General features: G+C 37.9%; 1 protein-coding gene across 2 annotated transcripts in view; it reads right to left on the bottom strand.

The window, feature by feature from the left end:
• Cps1 (carbamoyl-phosphate synthetase 1) overlaps window positions 1-15,930 on the bottom strand; it is a 108,842-nt gene that overhangs the window by 86,639 nt on the left and 6,273 nt on the right. For both annotated transcript variants that reach the window (XM_011238500.1, NM_001080809.2), the window contains 3 exons: window positions 4,763-4,872; window positions 1,620-1,764; window positions 674-763 (listed from right to left, as the gene is read on the bottom strand). In XM_011238500.1, the coding sequence (XP_011236802.1) occupies window positions 674-763; window positions 1,620-1,764; window positions 4,763-4,872 (345 nt within the window). The remainder of the gene's footprint in view (window positions 1-673; window positions 764-1,619; window positions 1,765-4,762; window positions 4,873-15,930) is intronic.

The following is a 15,930-nucleotide window of genomic DNA, read 5'->3' as shown; positions in this document are numbered from 1 at the left end:
AGCCACAGTTGAACAAAAACAGCTATAGTAACAGTGAAGATGAAACTAAATATAGTAGGTCTGTTAATACTAAGAATTCCTAACACTCAAGGTGAATACTCTGATAAGGAATTGGCATTTAAACTATAGAAATAATGCAAGGTTTAACCTGTTTTCCACATTACTTCAAATGAAATTATGGCCAAGTAATTTTTCATAATGTTTAAGACACAAAATACTTGAGAATCTCTTTATACTTGTAAGAATTAAAGATGGCAAAAACAAAAACAAAAAACAAAAAAAAACAAAACCACTAATGGATGGAATGACTATGTGCCCTACACACAGAGCTCACAGAAGACCTTTCCTAGGACCTAGACACGGAGCTAAATTGTAGATGAAATGATGGGGTGACTGATATCGCTCAGGAGAAGGCAAATTTTTTAAACATTTCCTATTGCCTTTTCTAAATAAGATACGCTACCATTCGTGTGTGCGCGCCATCTAGTGGATAAACTGAAAATATCTCGGTCTATGTATTCAGAGAATGAATTCTGGAAATATTGAATAGGGTGCAGATTTGTTGTTTGTGTTGCTGCTGTTGCTTTAACAATCTCCTGTCTACAGTAGCGATATCCAGAAATGCATAAGCTCCCAGGTTTCCATAGACCCATAGACCTATCTGACTTCTCACCTTTTCCTCCTGCAGCCATTGACCCAGACTCTTGGTAGCCAGCCAGTGGTTATAGTCATTACTGTAATTCAGAACCAGCAGACCTGCCACCTAGGAAGACAGACAGTCATTTGAAGGGTGACTCACCAAACATTGTTCACTTCTTGAGACTTATCTTGAAGGTTAATTTTGCATATTTAAACGAAAATTCAAATTTTGAAACCATGATATAAAAAAGGTTGTCAACACTTGTATTTAAGTGCATCATTGTTTCCTTAATGCTACTTTTGGAAAGTGAGTTTGCCTTGCAGGCAAATCCCCAAATGAAGGAACTGTCACTTTTCAACCATTTAATGTATCAATGATGTTGTTCACGATTACTTATTCGATGTAGATAATAGATAAAATAATTTTCTTAATATACATACAGAAAAGACTGAGAAAATTGTGATAAATAGTTTAGTTGTGAGGACTAAGCACGAGACCCAAGGTCCCCCAAAACAGAATACAAAGAGAGGGAAGTAGCCTTGTATGTTTTAAACTGTGCGTATGCTCCATATTTCAAGATACTATCCAAATATCCTTGACTAGATAATCTAAATGTGTTAACTTACTATTCGTCATATAAATTATCTTTTACTAATACTTAAAGGGCAATAAATAACACACAGTTGATTATCAAACTTATCTCAAAAGATGATTCTTCATCTTTTATTGCCTCATTATTTGAACTTGTAACAATATTTCATGCATTAAAATAAGTTTCCCCAAAGGCATTAAAATCTAAACTGTCCTAATAAGTAAAACTTGTCAAGTTAAAGAATGTCCTGTGGTACTTAGGAATAAGGTTGGAAACATGGACTTAACACATAGTTGTGAGAGAGACTTTGCTTTTCTTGTAGCCTTAAAAATCAGTCAATTCAACTTTTTCAAAGAGAAACTCTTAGCACATTGTGGTGGACACTACCTTGATCCCATCAGACTCCATGTACTTATTCAGTCCCAGTTCGTCTCGGGCAGTGGTGTCGGGAGCCCCACCGTTCCCAATGATAGGGTTGGCCATGGTGAGGATCTGCCCCTTGTAGGCGGGATCAGTAAGTGCTTCCGGGTACCTGGGTAGACAGGCCAGAGTATTATCATCAAAGCACTTATAGAAGTGCAAATTTATTGTCTATGCACATATTCTGAGCCAATGAACTCTTCAATAAAAAGACAATGGGGTTAAACGCCTAAAAACTGTCTCTGGACTTCAGCAATCCTAAAGAAATCTCGTGAGAATACCAAATTGTATCTATAATATAACTTATATAAACAGAAAAGCTGGTGCTCATACAAAGGTAAATTTTTTATTTTTTTATTGTTTCATTGAAAAGAACTTAAATTTCTCAAATAATATTTCAATTTTTGTACACTGCTACCGATTTAACAACTACAAATATCTTAAAAGCTTCTCTAGCCTACCAGATAGTGAGTAAAATACTTATACTTACTGTGGAGGGCTGGAAGTTTCACAAACATACCAGCCATCAAAAAGGTGAAAATAATTTTTCACTATACATTATGACATTGAAGAGTAACCAAGTAATAACGACATGTGTACATATCCATATTAGAACTCAGTAAATATTTAAACTAAGGAGTTAATGCACATAAAAGAATAACTCACGGATACTGATTTTTAAATTATTTAGTTTTAGCATACAAGATGAAGCATACAACCCTGATAGCTATTATAAAGTGGGAAAAAATGTTGCTCCCTCATAATGCCTGCAGCATTACTGACTTAAAAATTAAGTTTCCAAATAACTATTTGTAAGTCCTGAAAATGGAACTGGAAACGAATGCAGAATTTTAAAGTTGGAGAGATGTGTGTGTGTGTGCGTGTGCGTGTGCGTGTGCATGTGTGTGTGTAACATTATGTGGGGAGGAGAACATTTTCCCATAAATACTAGGAACTAGCAACACTTAACTCCATGCACTTGAAGACATTCTAACTGATTCCTTCTTTCCTGACCTCTTACATTTTGTCTCCTGCAGACAGAGTTCAACCAAATCTTTCTTGTGGATTACGACTGAAAGTGAATTTAGGTGCTGAACAGGATGGAATAGACAGCCTTGAAACCAATCCAATACAGCTCAGAGAGCAGTCAACATAAATTCCCCAACCCCATCCAAACTAAGTCCTACCTGAACTAACTTTGTCAACAGAACACTTTGTCTTCCAGCTCCACCATCCCCAGGGGGATGCAGGGCTCACAGCCTCTACCAGCTTATTTCTCAGATGCCTCTCACCTGTCAACAACTGATAATTTTTTAACCAAGACTTCTACACAATATAAATGTGTTTCTTGAAGATGAAAAAAAAATACTTAATTATCAACCACTTTATTGAAGGAGCCAGGCAATGGATGCAACCTACATATCTCAATAAAACATAAAGTCTGTGGACTAACCCAATACAAATGCCTTTCCACATCAAAAGAGGCTTTAAATTAATTTTTATCTTCCTTGGTCTCTGTCTTTAAAGAACCTGACCTCTCCCTTAACCCTGGGCTTATGGTACTCTCTAGTGAGTTCATAAATGTAGCATGTGCCGCCACGCTGCAGTGTTGGAGGTAAATTAATCCATCAGGTCCTGTTTGACTTTTGTGATGTGACAAGATTTATCACCTGTAATCTATCACCAAGAAGAAAACTCGAGTGCCCTCCATCATTCTGATCTATATTAAACAGTTGTTTGTTGGCAGGTATATTAACACAGCTAGTAATTAGTGCTGTCGAGAAGCTTAAATAATTGCCTGCCGAAGCAAAACTTTGCAAACAGGTTTTATACACTGTAATTTAATGTCCTCACCACTGGGGCTGATTTTTAAACGACCTAATAGTCTTCATTCTACACAGAGAGGTGAGGATTTAGAGAAGATGCACATTAATAACGTGACAGGCTTGATTTATCAATATACTCAGTATCAGTTGACCCAACGTCCCTTTCTCCTTTCAAGGCTAATGTGAATTTCCCTGAAGTGTTCATCAAATATCTCATAGAAGCTTAGTTGACTGGCTCTCTGAAGGAAACCTTTTAAGATAATCAAGTCATATTTTTCCTAAAACACATGTGGTTTAAGCCTCCAGCTGTCAATTATTTTGTAATATACCCCCCTTACTTTTTAAATAGAAAACATAAAACTCCAAAAGACTAATCAATATCTCAAGATTCCATTCTCAGCTGTTATATTCTGGAACCAGAATGTTTCAGGCTGTTGTCTAGGTAAAAGCAACAAACTATATAACAATTCTCATATTCATTGCTGCCCACTAGTAAAACTTAAATACTAAACTGTGTCAAAATTGAAAACTATTAAAAATACTAGATATTCAGCTAAAGAGACAGCTCAGAGGTTAGGAGCACTTACTGTTCTGATAAGAAATCTTAAGTTCAATTCCCAGCACCCATATTAAGAGACTCAAAACTTCCGGTAGCTCCAACTCCAGAGGAGCCACTGTCTCTGGTTGCCATGATCACACACACACACACACACACACACACACACACACACACACACGCACGCACGCACGCACGCACGCACGCACGCACGCACAATTAAATAATAAGACAAATCTTTTAAAAATATTAGACATGTGTGCTATTTAGTTCCTTTATCTCATCAGTAATTTTTTTTTATTCAAAGGCTAAATTATACAAACTGCTCAAATGTCTCTTGTTAGTTGTGAAGAAATGGGGCTTAATTTTATTGACAGAATGGCCCTGTATTGTGACACTCCACCTTTCCCATGCTGCAAGTTTCCCCTCCATCAGATCAAAACTTCCCATAACTCATGTCTTCACAACATACATTTCTAAGATTGGGGAGGGGGGGTGTTTTGTTTCAAGAGCCAACTTAGCTTCCATGTTGTATTTCTTTTGCAGGAACAGGAAGCATACATCTATACCTGCTGGCCAGGCTGGTACCGTAGGCCCTGCACAAAGCTCCACATGAGTACAATATACAATGCAATGATGTGATTTCAACCTGTTACTATGAGTTTACATCACCCAAGTGTTCTTCTATGTAGAGGAAAAATAAAGTGTTCTGACAGAAGCATACTCACCCTCCTAAGCCAGTATTAAAAACCACTTCACCAGCAACAGAGGAGGGATGGCCAAAGGAGTAGCCTTTCATCTTAGTTCCATCTTCCAGAACAATGTGTGCTGTCTTTGCCTAAGGAAGAAGTTGCAAGAATCTTAAGAGCAAAATATGAAACACCAGACACACAGAAAAAAAAACTGAAAAAAATAACCAAGCATAGATAAATGTACAGCAGATTTACTGAAACCATCCCACCTAAGTGGGGTTGTTCTGTGTTACCTGCAAGTGTTCTCCAAGTGGAGGGCACTGTCAGTGGTAGGTGTTTTGTCTTGCTTTGCTTGGGAGAGGAACTGAAGCATGTCAACGACGCGTTGCCTATTCTAAGTCTACTTGTAGAGTTGTTGACAAGCCAGAAATACTTCAAGGTCGCTGCAGAAAGCTACACTTGGTATCTTCCCCTTCTTAATATTCCCTAGCTTTGCTCAAGTATACCTTGAAGGGAAGCTCGTGAGCTTACAAAGGCATCATGAATTATACTGTACAGCTCATGTTCACTCAGAGGTTTCAAGCTAGAAGGAATCCTCGAGATTACCTATTAAATTATGCTCCGCAGAGTTCTGGTGTTTGATGGAGTTGTCCCCAGGGCTGCCCTCTCCACACTGTGTTATGGACACTGGGAAGCTGGGGCTGTATCACTGTTAACACTAATCCAGCAGCAAGCACTGTGGAACACTCTAAAAGCAGTATTGTATTTTGCCTTTTATTAGAGTTAATTATATCCATGCCTGGTTCTTGGTTTTGGCTATGGGCATCCTGAATTCGATTATTCTGCTGTCTTAATCTTTGAACTAGCTTCTATAAAACTCTTGGCTAAAAGAAGGAACAATTAGAGAAACCTATCTAAGAGGCAAGCAAAGATCACCCATTCCTCATCAGTACTATAATTCTATTGTTGAAACAATTTACATCTCAATTTCCATAGAGGTCAAGGGAGAGGGAAAAAATATGTTAAACCACAGCTCAGAGGGCAAAATCTCTAGGAGACACTATAGCTCATTGTAATATGTGGTCATAAAATACTCCATAGCAACTGAGGAAATCAGAATGACAAATTGGTACTTGATTATACGGGATGTACTCTGTTAGGATTGATGACAGTATTAGGTTGTGCAGTTAAGGTTCTGTATCTTTTTAATAAATACATACTGAGATACTAAATCATAACATAGTATATCTAAAATTTGCCTCAATTATGTCAGAGAAATTGATACAATTATATATGAAACCAGTTTGGCCATGCACTGAAGTTGTTGAAGAAAGGCTATTTATTCTTTCTGTGAGGTTAAGTGAGCTCATTAGAAGAAGAAATACACCAATTCTCTATTCTCTGTCCCTTAACCATTTTAAGGCTGGGGTCATAGTGTCTAATCTCTTTGTATCTTGCTGTCCCACTAACACACACACACACACTAATTTAAAAGCAATTTAATAATTGATGCTAATGAGCTTTGTTTCTGTATTCCTCCAGCTCAGTAGGACTCTCAACTTTTCAAGTGTTAAAATACAGAAGTCTGTTATTTCTCAATAATAATGTCTGCAGAAATACAATGCTTCCTTTACATCCAAAGTGCTCAAATCTCCTGCCATTAGAATGATTGTTCTTACATCTAATGTGGTTTCTTGATTGCCATTCATCAAGCACTGTGTTCCTAAATCTCAGTTATGTATCAATGTGTAATGTATAAAGTATGCTTACATACAGGACTATTGTACTGTTTCCTATTTAAATCATAGTCTTTTAGATGGGTAATTTATTTATTTTATTTTAAGTAAAAATAAAACACATGGATGTCACATTTGTTTCCTGAGAAAGACAGAAGTTCTGTACTGCTCATTGGAAAGATGTCGGTGTATGGAAATGTGTATTGTAGAGAAGAGTGGGGCTCACAAGCTAGATGGTCTCTTTGATTACTTATACTTTATTTTTCTAGACACTATGTTAAGAAAAGTTTGAAATTTTTCCATCATACAAAAAAAAAGTGATTGGCATCATCTGATATCAGGGGTGATGAGATTTCTGTCAGGGATTAGCTTGCTCCACATCTAAATTTCCCTCTAAAAAATCAGCTCTGCCTGTCATATCCAATCACACCTTATCGTCACTCCATAATTCGCTTTGATTTTTTTTCAGTTACTTTTGTGTAATTACAATTCAAGACAGAGGTTAATGATTTTAGGAAATTTGAGTGCTAATGTTCAGTGTATTTCCAAAGATTGATAAAAGACATTCCACAGAGATGGGTCTCAACAGGGGAGTGTTTATTGGCAAAAGTCCCCAGATAACTCAGATGTGTTTCACTAGATGAAACCCTTTGGTCCAAGTAATGAAAATTTACTGTCACAAAACACTTTCTACTGGAAATGTTATTTTCTGTTGGTGGGGAAGTCATGTGAAACTGACATGCCTTCAGAAAATAGAAGAGAGTATGGTCTTAAATAACATGCAACTTAAAATAATTGTACTTAGGCAAGCTTGGCTGTGAACTCCAAATTCAGATATTATCTATGTTCCAATTTATCGAACTTATACTGAGCTTATCTGCCTAAAATGTCACCTTTGTTTATGTTTTCTTCTTCCCTCCTCTGACCTACTCCCAACTAGAGCTTTCTGATTATTGTCTGATCTCTGGGTTAGATGACACTATTTTAAAGCAAGGAAAAAATTCACATCAGCAAATTCATCTCTTATTACCTTTTCCCACAATTCTAGTTCGTAGTTTTTCCTCTCTTCTCTTCATGAAAGTGGTTTCCTGCCCTGCTCTTCTTTTTCTAAGATACATTTGAAGAGACATTTACTGCTGTCTGAAATAGTCCCAGAGAATGCGTTCAATATGTCTTTGCTCCCTTAATTATATTTTTTGTGCTTTTTGGCAGTTTTTATAGACCTTCCAATTCTCCTTCCTACCACTCATTACATTGTTACAAGGCTTCTGTTTATTGCCTGTAGTACACTTTATATTCCTCTTAACTATACTAGCCTCCAATGACTAAAATGATGAGTGCCAGTTGACTTATCTATGAATTGATGGAGGAACTCCAAGCACTGAGCTATTATTTAGCGTCCTCTCTCCTAGATAACCGTCCCCCCGAACGTCATTCCCTTACAGAGACTCCATAAGATTTCACCTTTCACCATCATAAGATATTTTTGGAGCCTCCATCCTGTCAAACAGATGCATAACCTAGGAATTAGATTTCTATTATTAAATTATAATTTAAATGCCCACTGCCAGGGCACGCTAGTCCCTTAAAAGCTGAAAATGTGGTGAAAGTCTTAATTAAGGGAAGTGTCTATACTTGCAGAATGTCATGAAAGGTTAAGAAAAATCAAGGACCTTTTTAATGATATGGTCCCTTTGTGCTTAATAAAAATGTATACGCCAATAGAACAATTAAGACCTAGCCACAAACCTCACTGAGCCTCTCCCACATGCTAAGTACTTGTGCCTCTGGAGATGCATAGTGAGAATCCCTAGACTCTCCGTTTAGTAAAGAGCTAGATACTTTCCTGAATTGTAAAACGGAGAACACTTGAGAAAAGCAGAATGGGAGTGTGACTGAAATGCCTGGATATACAAATTTGCCTAAAATAGCATCCGTTTCTATTCCTGCTGAGACTTGATGTCCCAGGGCAGGGTGATACCCAGGGGAGGTGTCTCTTTCTCTGTGGAGAACTGGAGAGGGTAATGGGGGCAGGGACTTGTGTGACTGGAAGAAGGGAGGGCTATGGTAGAGATATAAAGTGAATGAATAAATAAATTCATGAAAAATAGCATCCTTTTCTTTGGGGGAATTTTTTCATAAATGGATTTATGTTTTTCTCCCTATGTTTAAGATTAAAGCCAATTTCAATAAAGAAATGTTTAGCAAACTTTGTGTTTCAAGTCCCAAATTTGAAAAGCCCTTCAAGTCTTTGCTCGAATGTCACCTTTCTGTAGGTCTCCCCAATTCCTGTTTTTAAGACTATAGCTTGCCTCGCAGTCCTCCATGACCTTGGCCACGACTTTTGTCAACATTTTTCTCACCTTCCTAAAGCCCATACATGCAGTGACTCCTTTGCTGTCTTATCTTATCTTGCTAGGAAGCAAACTTCTTTTGAGCAAAGCATGACATCTGTTTTATTCCCTAATGTGCCCCCAGCTCATCTATTTTATTACTGAAATTATATATTTTCATGCGATACTTAGTCTTCACTTTTAGCTTTCCCCATTCTTAATTTGCTTGTCTAATTTTTGACTGAACTGTTCTTTCAAAGATAAATATCTAATGCTACGTGTTCTCTAGAACTGCTTATTATTGTTAGTATTTCAAACTCAAAGGCACTAAACTTCTTAGAGTTGCACCCTCTGCCTTTGTTATCTTTTCCTAACATCTTGAGAGAAGCCACTTTCGATTCACGTCTGGTCCTACAGGAACAATAATAAAGTTATTTAAATGGTACACCAATTAAAAGTAGCTCCATCTCAGCACCTAATACCCAAAGATTAATAACAATGATGACTAAGGAGAATGGGTCAGACACCCATTTACTTCTTCATCTAGCTCTACATTACATAAAATCACGCTGCTACTCATGAAATAAGACGTTCCATTTTCTATTGCGCCCCTTCACACAAGCTACCTCCATGTCTCCCTGTCTCCTAGCCTAGGCAGTACAATTAAGGCTTTCTTATTGAAGGATACTAGTCTTCAAATTAATCAATTTAAATATAGCTTCCTTCTCTTAGGTCATTTTCTACATGCAATACCTCTGCTCTTACTCTCTATGAGTAAACACCTTGCTTGTATCCTATTTACATCCTGGTTGTCTTTCTTAGTTTATAGGCTAGGCCTTCGATGATTGAACAAGTCAGAATTAACGCTGATTGCTTTGTGATCATGTTCCTGGCATTCTCTCAGTGTGTGTAGATGCTGATGCTGATGATGATGTGGGGCGGAGCATGTTATAGTGGTTTAAGGTATGCTTTCTACTTCCTAGGGACCTTTACAGCAAAAAACCTCAAGCCTATACCAACACCTTCAGAAAGAGCTAGCTGTGGTTCACATAAAGTTGCAGTCCGCCAAACTTAAGAATGCATAGCAACTGGTGTGTTGTGTTAAAATGTTAGAACACTAACACATGATGTTGTGAAGTGATTTTGATGGCCACTGGATCCTGGTCATTTTTATCTATCTTCAGCTCACTTGAATGAGGACACACTTTCTACCTAGGCCAATCCTATAGGATGAAGGGAAGAAAGGAATCCATTGAGACTAGCGATAACTCTTGGCTGCATGCAGCACCAGCTTCACACACCATCCAGGTTTGGGGTAGGTAAAGCTGTCGGAAAGTTCTAGAAGTCCTCTCAATCTTATTTTCATTTTTTCTCATGACTTAATTCCACTGGAAATAGTAGTAACTAGCCATGCTATGTAGAAACCGAATCCTCCATTAGCATAAAGGAATAAAACTAGATTGGATATACATAACCCAAACTCTTTTGTTTACTTTTTATATAAAATGCTTGCTAGCATCTAACTATTAAATATTTGTATGTAATGGGAGGGTTGGTAGTAGCCAGGACAAAAGAAAGGGTCGCAAGAGGTTGAACAAGATTCTGTAGAGAATGATTCTTTTTGTTTTTCTTCACTAATAAGGTCTCATACTTGAAGTGTTGTATTTATGCACCAAATTTCTAAATAGGAAATAATTGGTTCATTTTTCTGACTCCATTAAAACTGAAGCTGTGTGGCTTTATCTTTATTGTTGTCAAGGTTTATGGAGAGTGCTGATACATCCTTGCCACTGATAAATATTTGCATAATTATTTTTTTAAATATTTACTGAAAGAAACATATACTTGAAATTTCCTCTAGTGTGATCCCATTTAGTGAGGTGCCTCTTAACACTGGTGAAAGAGAAGGATTACCATTTCCTAAGAATGTCTTTGAAAGGAAGTTGATCTATTGCAGTTAGTAAACACCTACCTTTGACACTGCCTTAACAAGAAACTAGACTAGCACAATCCTGCTGAATGTAGTTGTCTATGTTAATCGAAGTCCATATGCAGTCGCATAAACAAATTGACTGGAGACAAAGCAGTGACCTCTGTTCAGGCCAAGGGATACGCATTCAAATAGTCATGAAGCCCTATGGGAATGATAATGTCTGAGAGCATTTTGTGTCACTCAGGGCTCCACCCTGATGTCCCCTGAGACAGCCTCTGCACAGTGATGGTTAACACGAATGTGCAAGGGAGTAGTGTCTCTATAACTACTAGTGGATTTCCTCATCTTTTCCTTGAAGAAAAGCAATGAGGTTGGTGACATTAACATCTCCATTTTACACTTGAGTTGACAGAGCCTTCGGGGAACAGAGATCCTCACAGTAGTAATTGGAGGAACAGTCTTTTGTGGAGGTGGTAGTTGTTGATGTCAGGTTTTTTTTTTTTCGTTTCCCAGTCTGTCTTACTTATCCCTTTCTCCTTTCTCCTTTACAGTTTTTAAAGAAAAGAATAAAAGTAATTTTATCATAAAGTCTAATCTACTTATAAGAAACTTTAATTCAAAATCCCTGTGGATAAGACAACAGGAGACCTGAGGCAATTAAGAATTGCCTGTCTCTAAATCATGAGTTGCCGGGGTGGTGTGGCTAGTCCAATTTTTTTTCATCCTAAAGCTCAGGTAATCCAACCTGTGTTGGCAATTAGTCCCACTGATTTCAGACCCCGAATTCTCAAGTTCTGAAAACAGCTAGGACCACAGATACCAAGGTAGGTCAAATGTTTTTCCACTCAGCCTTTCTTCCAGTATGGACTTGCCCTGCTGTGAGAAACCAGGCAAGAGGATTGCTTCCTGCTGTCAGAAACGCATTACCTGCCAGGTGGTGGTGGTGGTGGTGGTGGTGGTGGTGGTGGTGGTGGTGCACGCCTTTAATCCCAGCATTTGGGAGGCAGAGGCAGGTGGATTTCTGAGTTCAAGGCCAGCCTGGTCTACAAAGTGACCTCCAGGAAAGCCAGGGCTATGCAGAGAAACCCTGTCTCGAAAAACCAAAAAAAAAAAGAATAAGAAAAAGAAAGAAAGAAAAGGAAAAGAAAGGAAGAGAAGAGAAGAGAAGAGAAGAGAAGAGAAGAGAAGAGAAGAGAAGAGAAGAGAAGAGAAGAGAAGAGAAGAGAAGAGAAGAGAAGAGAAGAGAAGAGAAGAGAAGCACATAACCTTCCTGGAGATTTTTACATCTGGAGACTGAGTTAGACAGGGGACCAAGGAGCAAGCTTAGTGAGGGAAACTGATAGATCATCACTTCCAATTGGCTTGACTACAATTTTGTCAAACTTGTCTCCCGGTATATCTTTTACAAGGCTACTTCTAAAACTTCTATTCACTGAAGCAATTCCAAGTCAACAGCAGCTTCCCTGATATTACCCCAACGCCTTTCCAAATGAACCTAATTGAGAAGAGGCATTTTAACCTAATCACCCATCCAGGCTAATATTACTCCCAAGTTGGCCTATATTTAAGAGTGGACACACAACTAGACACAAGCAGCACACAGCTGGATGTGGTGATGCACACATGAAATTGTAGACTCTGAGAGACAGGTATAGAATGACATTGAGTTCAATTCCAAACTGGACTATATAGACAGAACACAGCTCATAAGAGAAAAAGAAGAAAAGAAAAGAATAGAAGTGTAGGCATCTATTTTATTTGTATCAGTAATCAGAAAAGCAGCATGCAATGACTTGAAGGAATGTTAATATGCACAGAGAGGGGAACTTTTCATGATTGACCTTAAACCAATGTTCAAATTATATCTGTAATTAATAATATTATCTCTCCCTTTTCAAGATCACATTTGTATTCATCTACTCCAGTTATTGTGTTTACAAAATATGCACAGAACCTGGAAATCAAGAATTTTGGCTAATACAGATCTGAGGGAAAATTCATTTAAGCTAATTTAATCTCTCTTTCTAAGCATTATAGATACTATGAGTCTGGGAGTCAATGAGGTTGTGAATAAGGTCTCAGAAGGTGTATTCATGGATGTGGGGAGATGGCTCAGCAGGTAAAGCACAGACTGTGCAAGCATGAAGACTGCAGTTCAGCTCCTGAGAAGCCTATAAAACCCTAGGTATGACTGTGTACATCTGAAACTCCACAGGAGTGTGCAGACAGGTAAGTCCTGGAGGCTCACTGGTCAGGCAGGACGTTCCAGGTTGAGTGAGAGACTTATCTCAAACAGTTCCGTGGAAAGCCGTAGAGAGAGACTCCAGTTGTTGATCTCTGGCCACATGAATGCACATAGGTAGACATACACAGAAGGAAACCTGCATTCTGCTGTAACGTGATAGAAATCTAAAGGCTTTATAAAGAAGAAATACAAAATCCCCCGTGGCCTAGTAATATTAAATGATAGTTTTAACAACAAGCATTTGTAGGAATGTCTGTGACGTTATCGATGTTTTAACACACATTTAAAACTTTTTACACCGTTTTAATCCTCTGCTTTGTGTAATACTCCTCTCTATTAAACTGTATTGTTTCTTTTTTTTCTGTATTATTTCAACATCCATAAGATGCCCATTCCTACATTGCCTTTAGGATGAACATTCTAAAACAAGTTCAATAGTGTCTTCTAATACTGTGAAACTTGGAATACTTTCACCAATTAGAAGTAATTTTTATGAAAACACAATTTTGTGCAAATGATTTGTCTATATATTGGATCATAACTCCAATAAAATTTTTGTCCTTCTTTGTGGTTTGCCTGTATGGAGCTCAGCATTGGGGTTTCACTGTGTCCTAAAGTATTTTAACTTTATTAATGACATTTTCTAAAGTATGATTATACAAATATTATCACCCCAAACCACTCTTCTTTTTAAGGCTTTTAATTTGGTAGGAAAATTTAAATTCACTTTGAAACTACATGTACAGGTTTATTTTCATTTTTTCACGAGGTGACTGGATAGCTTCAGAGGGCTATAAATGACCAGAACTCTTTGCTTTTTAAGGCTCTCAGTTTGAGATCACATTTAAAAGAGTCAATGTTTCAAAAAATTTTCCAGAATAAGAACAATGGGACAAGTAATAATGGAAGTCACACAGCTAAATTTCCCCTCAAGATGCTCTTCAAAAGTGTCCCTGGGGTTATACTAAGCTAACTTAGAGAGTTCATTCCTGGAAAGTGTATTCAAAATTGAAACGGAATTTATAATTAGCATATAAAGCTTCAAACCAGCTTCATGTTTATTACTGCTGGGCATTTCTTTGCATTCATTATAATGTTGTTTATAACCATCCATTGATGCTTGTTCAAGGTTCTGCATCCCAGTGTCATTCTACTGGCTTTGAGGATGTTGGTCCTCTGCTTTGAATCAGGTATTTTGTGGGTTTGTTGGTGTTTTTAATCCCTTACTTCAAGACACAGGAAACAAGTAGAATGGGTCTTTTCTTGTATTTGAAAATAGACTTGAGCTTTTGTATATAGGAGCACACCAGACAAGGTAAAAAGAAAAGCAGCACATGGCTACAGCCACACAATGATTTTATTGAAGGGGAAGGGACATATCTAATCAGCATTGTCCTGAAACACTCTATCTGTAAACTTTCTGACACCCATACAGAGAAGGAATCCTTGCTGACTCTTTGATCTGAGCCTCTTCTGAAAAATGCAACAAAGTAAAAGAGAAGAAAACACAATGTGTGGGCCATTGAGCTAAGATTCAGGTAGATGGGGGCTCCAGCCCGAACAAGGAAATCCCAGCAGGAAAATTGATTCAGCAGAGTCCAGTGACAGCGTCAACAGCTGTGGCCCCAGCACATAAGAAAATGTCAGGTTATAACATATCTATCTGGTGCAGAGGCCTGCAGCCAAAGTGGAACTCGTGGAATTCTGTGGAAAAGGAGGAGGAAGGATTGTAGGAGCCAGATGGATCAAAAATACCACAAGAAAGCCGGGTGTGGTGGCACACGCCTTTAATCCCAGCACTTGGGAGGCAGAGGCAGTCAGATTTCTGAGTTCGAGGTCAGCCTGGTCTACAGAGTGAGTTCCAGGACAGCCAGGGCTATACAGAGAAACCCTGTCTCGAAAAACCAAAAAAATAAAATAAAATAAAATAAAATAAAATAAATAAATAAATAAATAAATAAATAAATAAATAAATAAATAAATAAAACAAACCACAAGAAAACCTACAAAATCAACGAAATTGGCCTCATAGAGGCTCACAGAGACTGAACCAATAATCAGGGACCCTGCATGGGTCTGACCTAAGCCCTCTGTATATATATTAAGTTTGTGCAGCCTGGTCTTCCTGCGGGGTTCTAACAATGGTAATAGGAACGATCTCTGACGCTTTTGCCTGCTTTGGGGATCCTTTTTCTTGTTACAGGTTTCCACATCCAGCCTTAAGCTGAGAGGAGGAGCCTAGTCTTATTCCAACTTGGCATGCCATTTCTGGTGACAGTCTCTGGGAGGCCTGACCTTTTCTGAAGGGAAACAGAAGAAGTAGAGAATTGGGGGCGGGGCTGAAAGAAAAGGAGGCAGGGCGGGTGTGGTCAAGATATATCTATGAGAGAATAAATTTAAAAAGAAAAATTTTAAATCTGTCTAGGGTGATGAAAGGAGGGAGAAATTTGTGTAATTGTATTATAATCTACAAAACAAAAGAAATAATAAAAAAAGGAAAAATAGCTGATAATGGAGGCCTGCTTAAAGTTCTAACCACATTTCCTGATAAATATCTCAGAATGTTCTTGTTAACTTTGGTATTTACACATCTGTGAAATGGGAGGAGTAATGAAGCTTTTGACTGGCCATGTTAGTATTTGCAATCAAAATGTTTTGTGTGAAAACTTTAAGCTAACTGAGCAATAAAATTCACAGAGAATTGGACATAAAGCATTATAGAGATAATAACCCCCTTAAGCCAGTAGGAGAAATGAAAATGATTTACTCTGGGAATCTGACTATATTGCTATAGAGTCATTTATCTACGTAGGCTATTTGCATATCAGAGAAAGTAGAAGCCCTGTGTGTTATTTCCATTTTCACCACAGCCTCAAGCTATATAATATATTTGATTTCTGGCTTACCTGATATTTCATAGCTATTAGTTCACCCTGGTACTCAACCTCTTAAAAACA

This window comes from Mus musculus, chromosome 1 (genome assembly GCF_000001635.26).
Source record: "Mus musculus strain C57BL/6J chromosome 1, GRCm38.p6 C57BL/6J".
In the NCBI taxonomy this organism is placed as follows: Eukaryota; Metazoa; Chordata; class Mammalia; order Rodentia; family Muridae; genus Mus; species Mus musculus.
The sequence above is the reverse complement of the archived record's forward strand: the minus strand, read 5'-3'. Positions and strand labels throughout refer to the sequence as shown.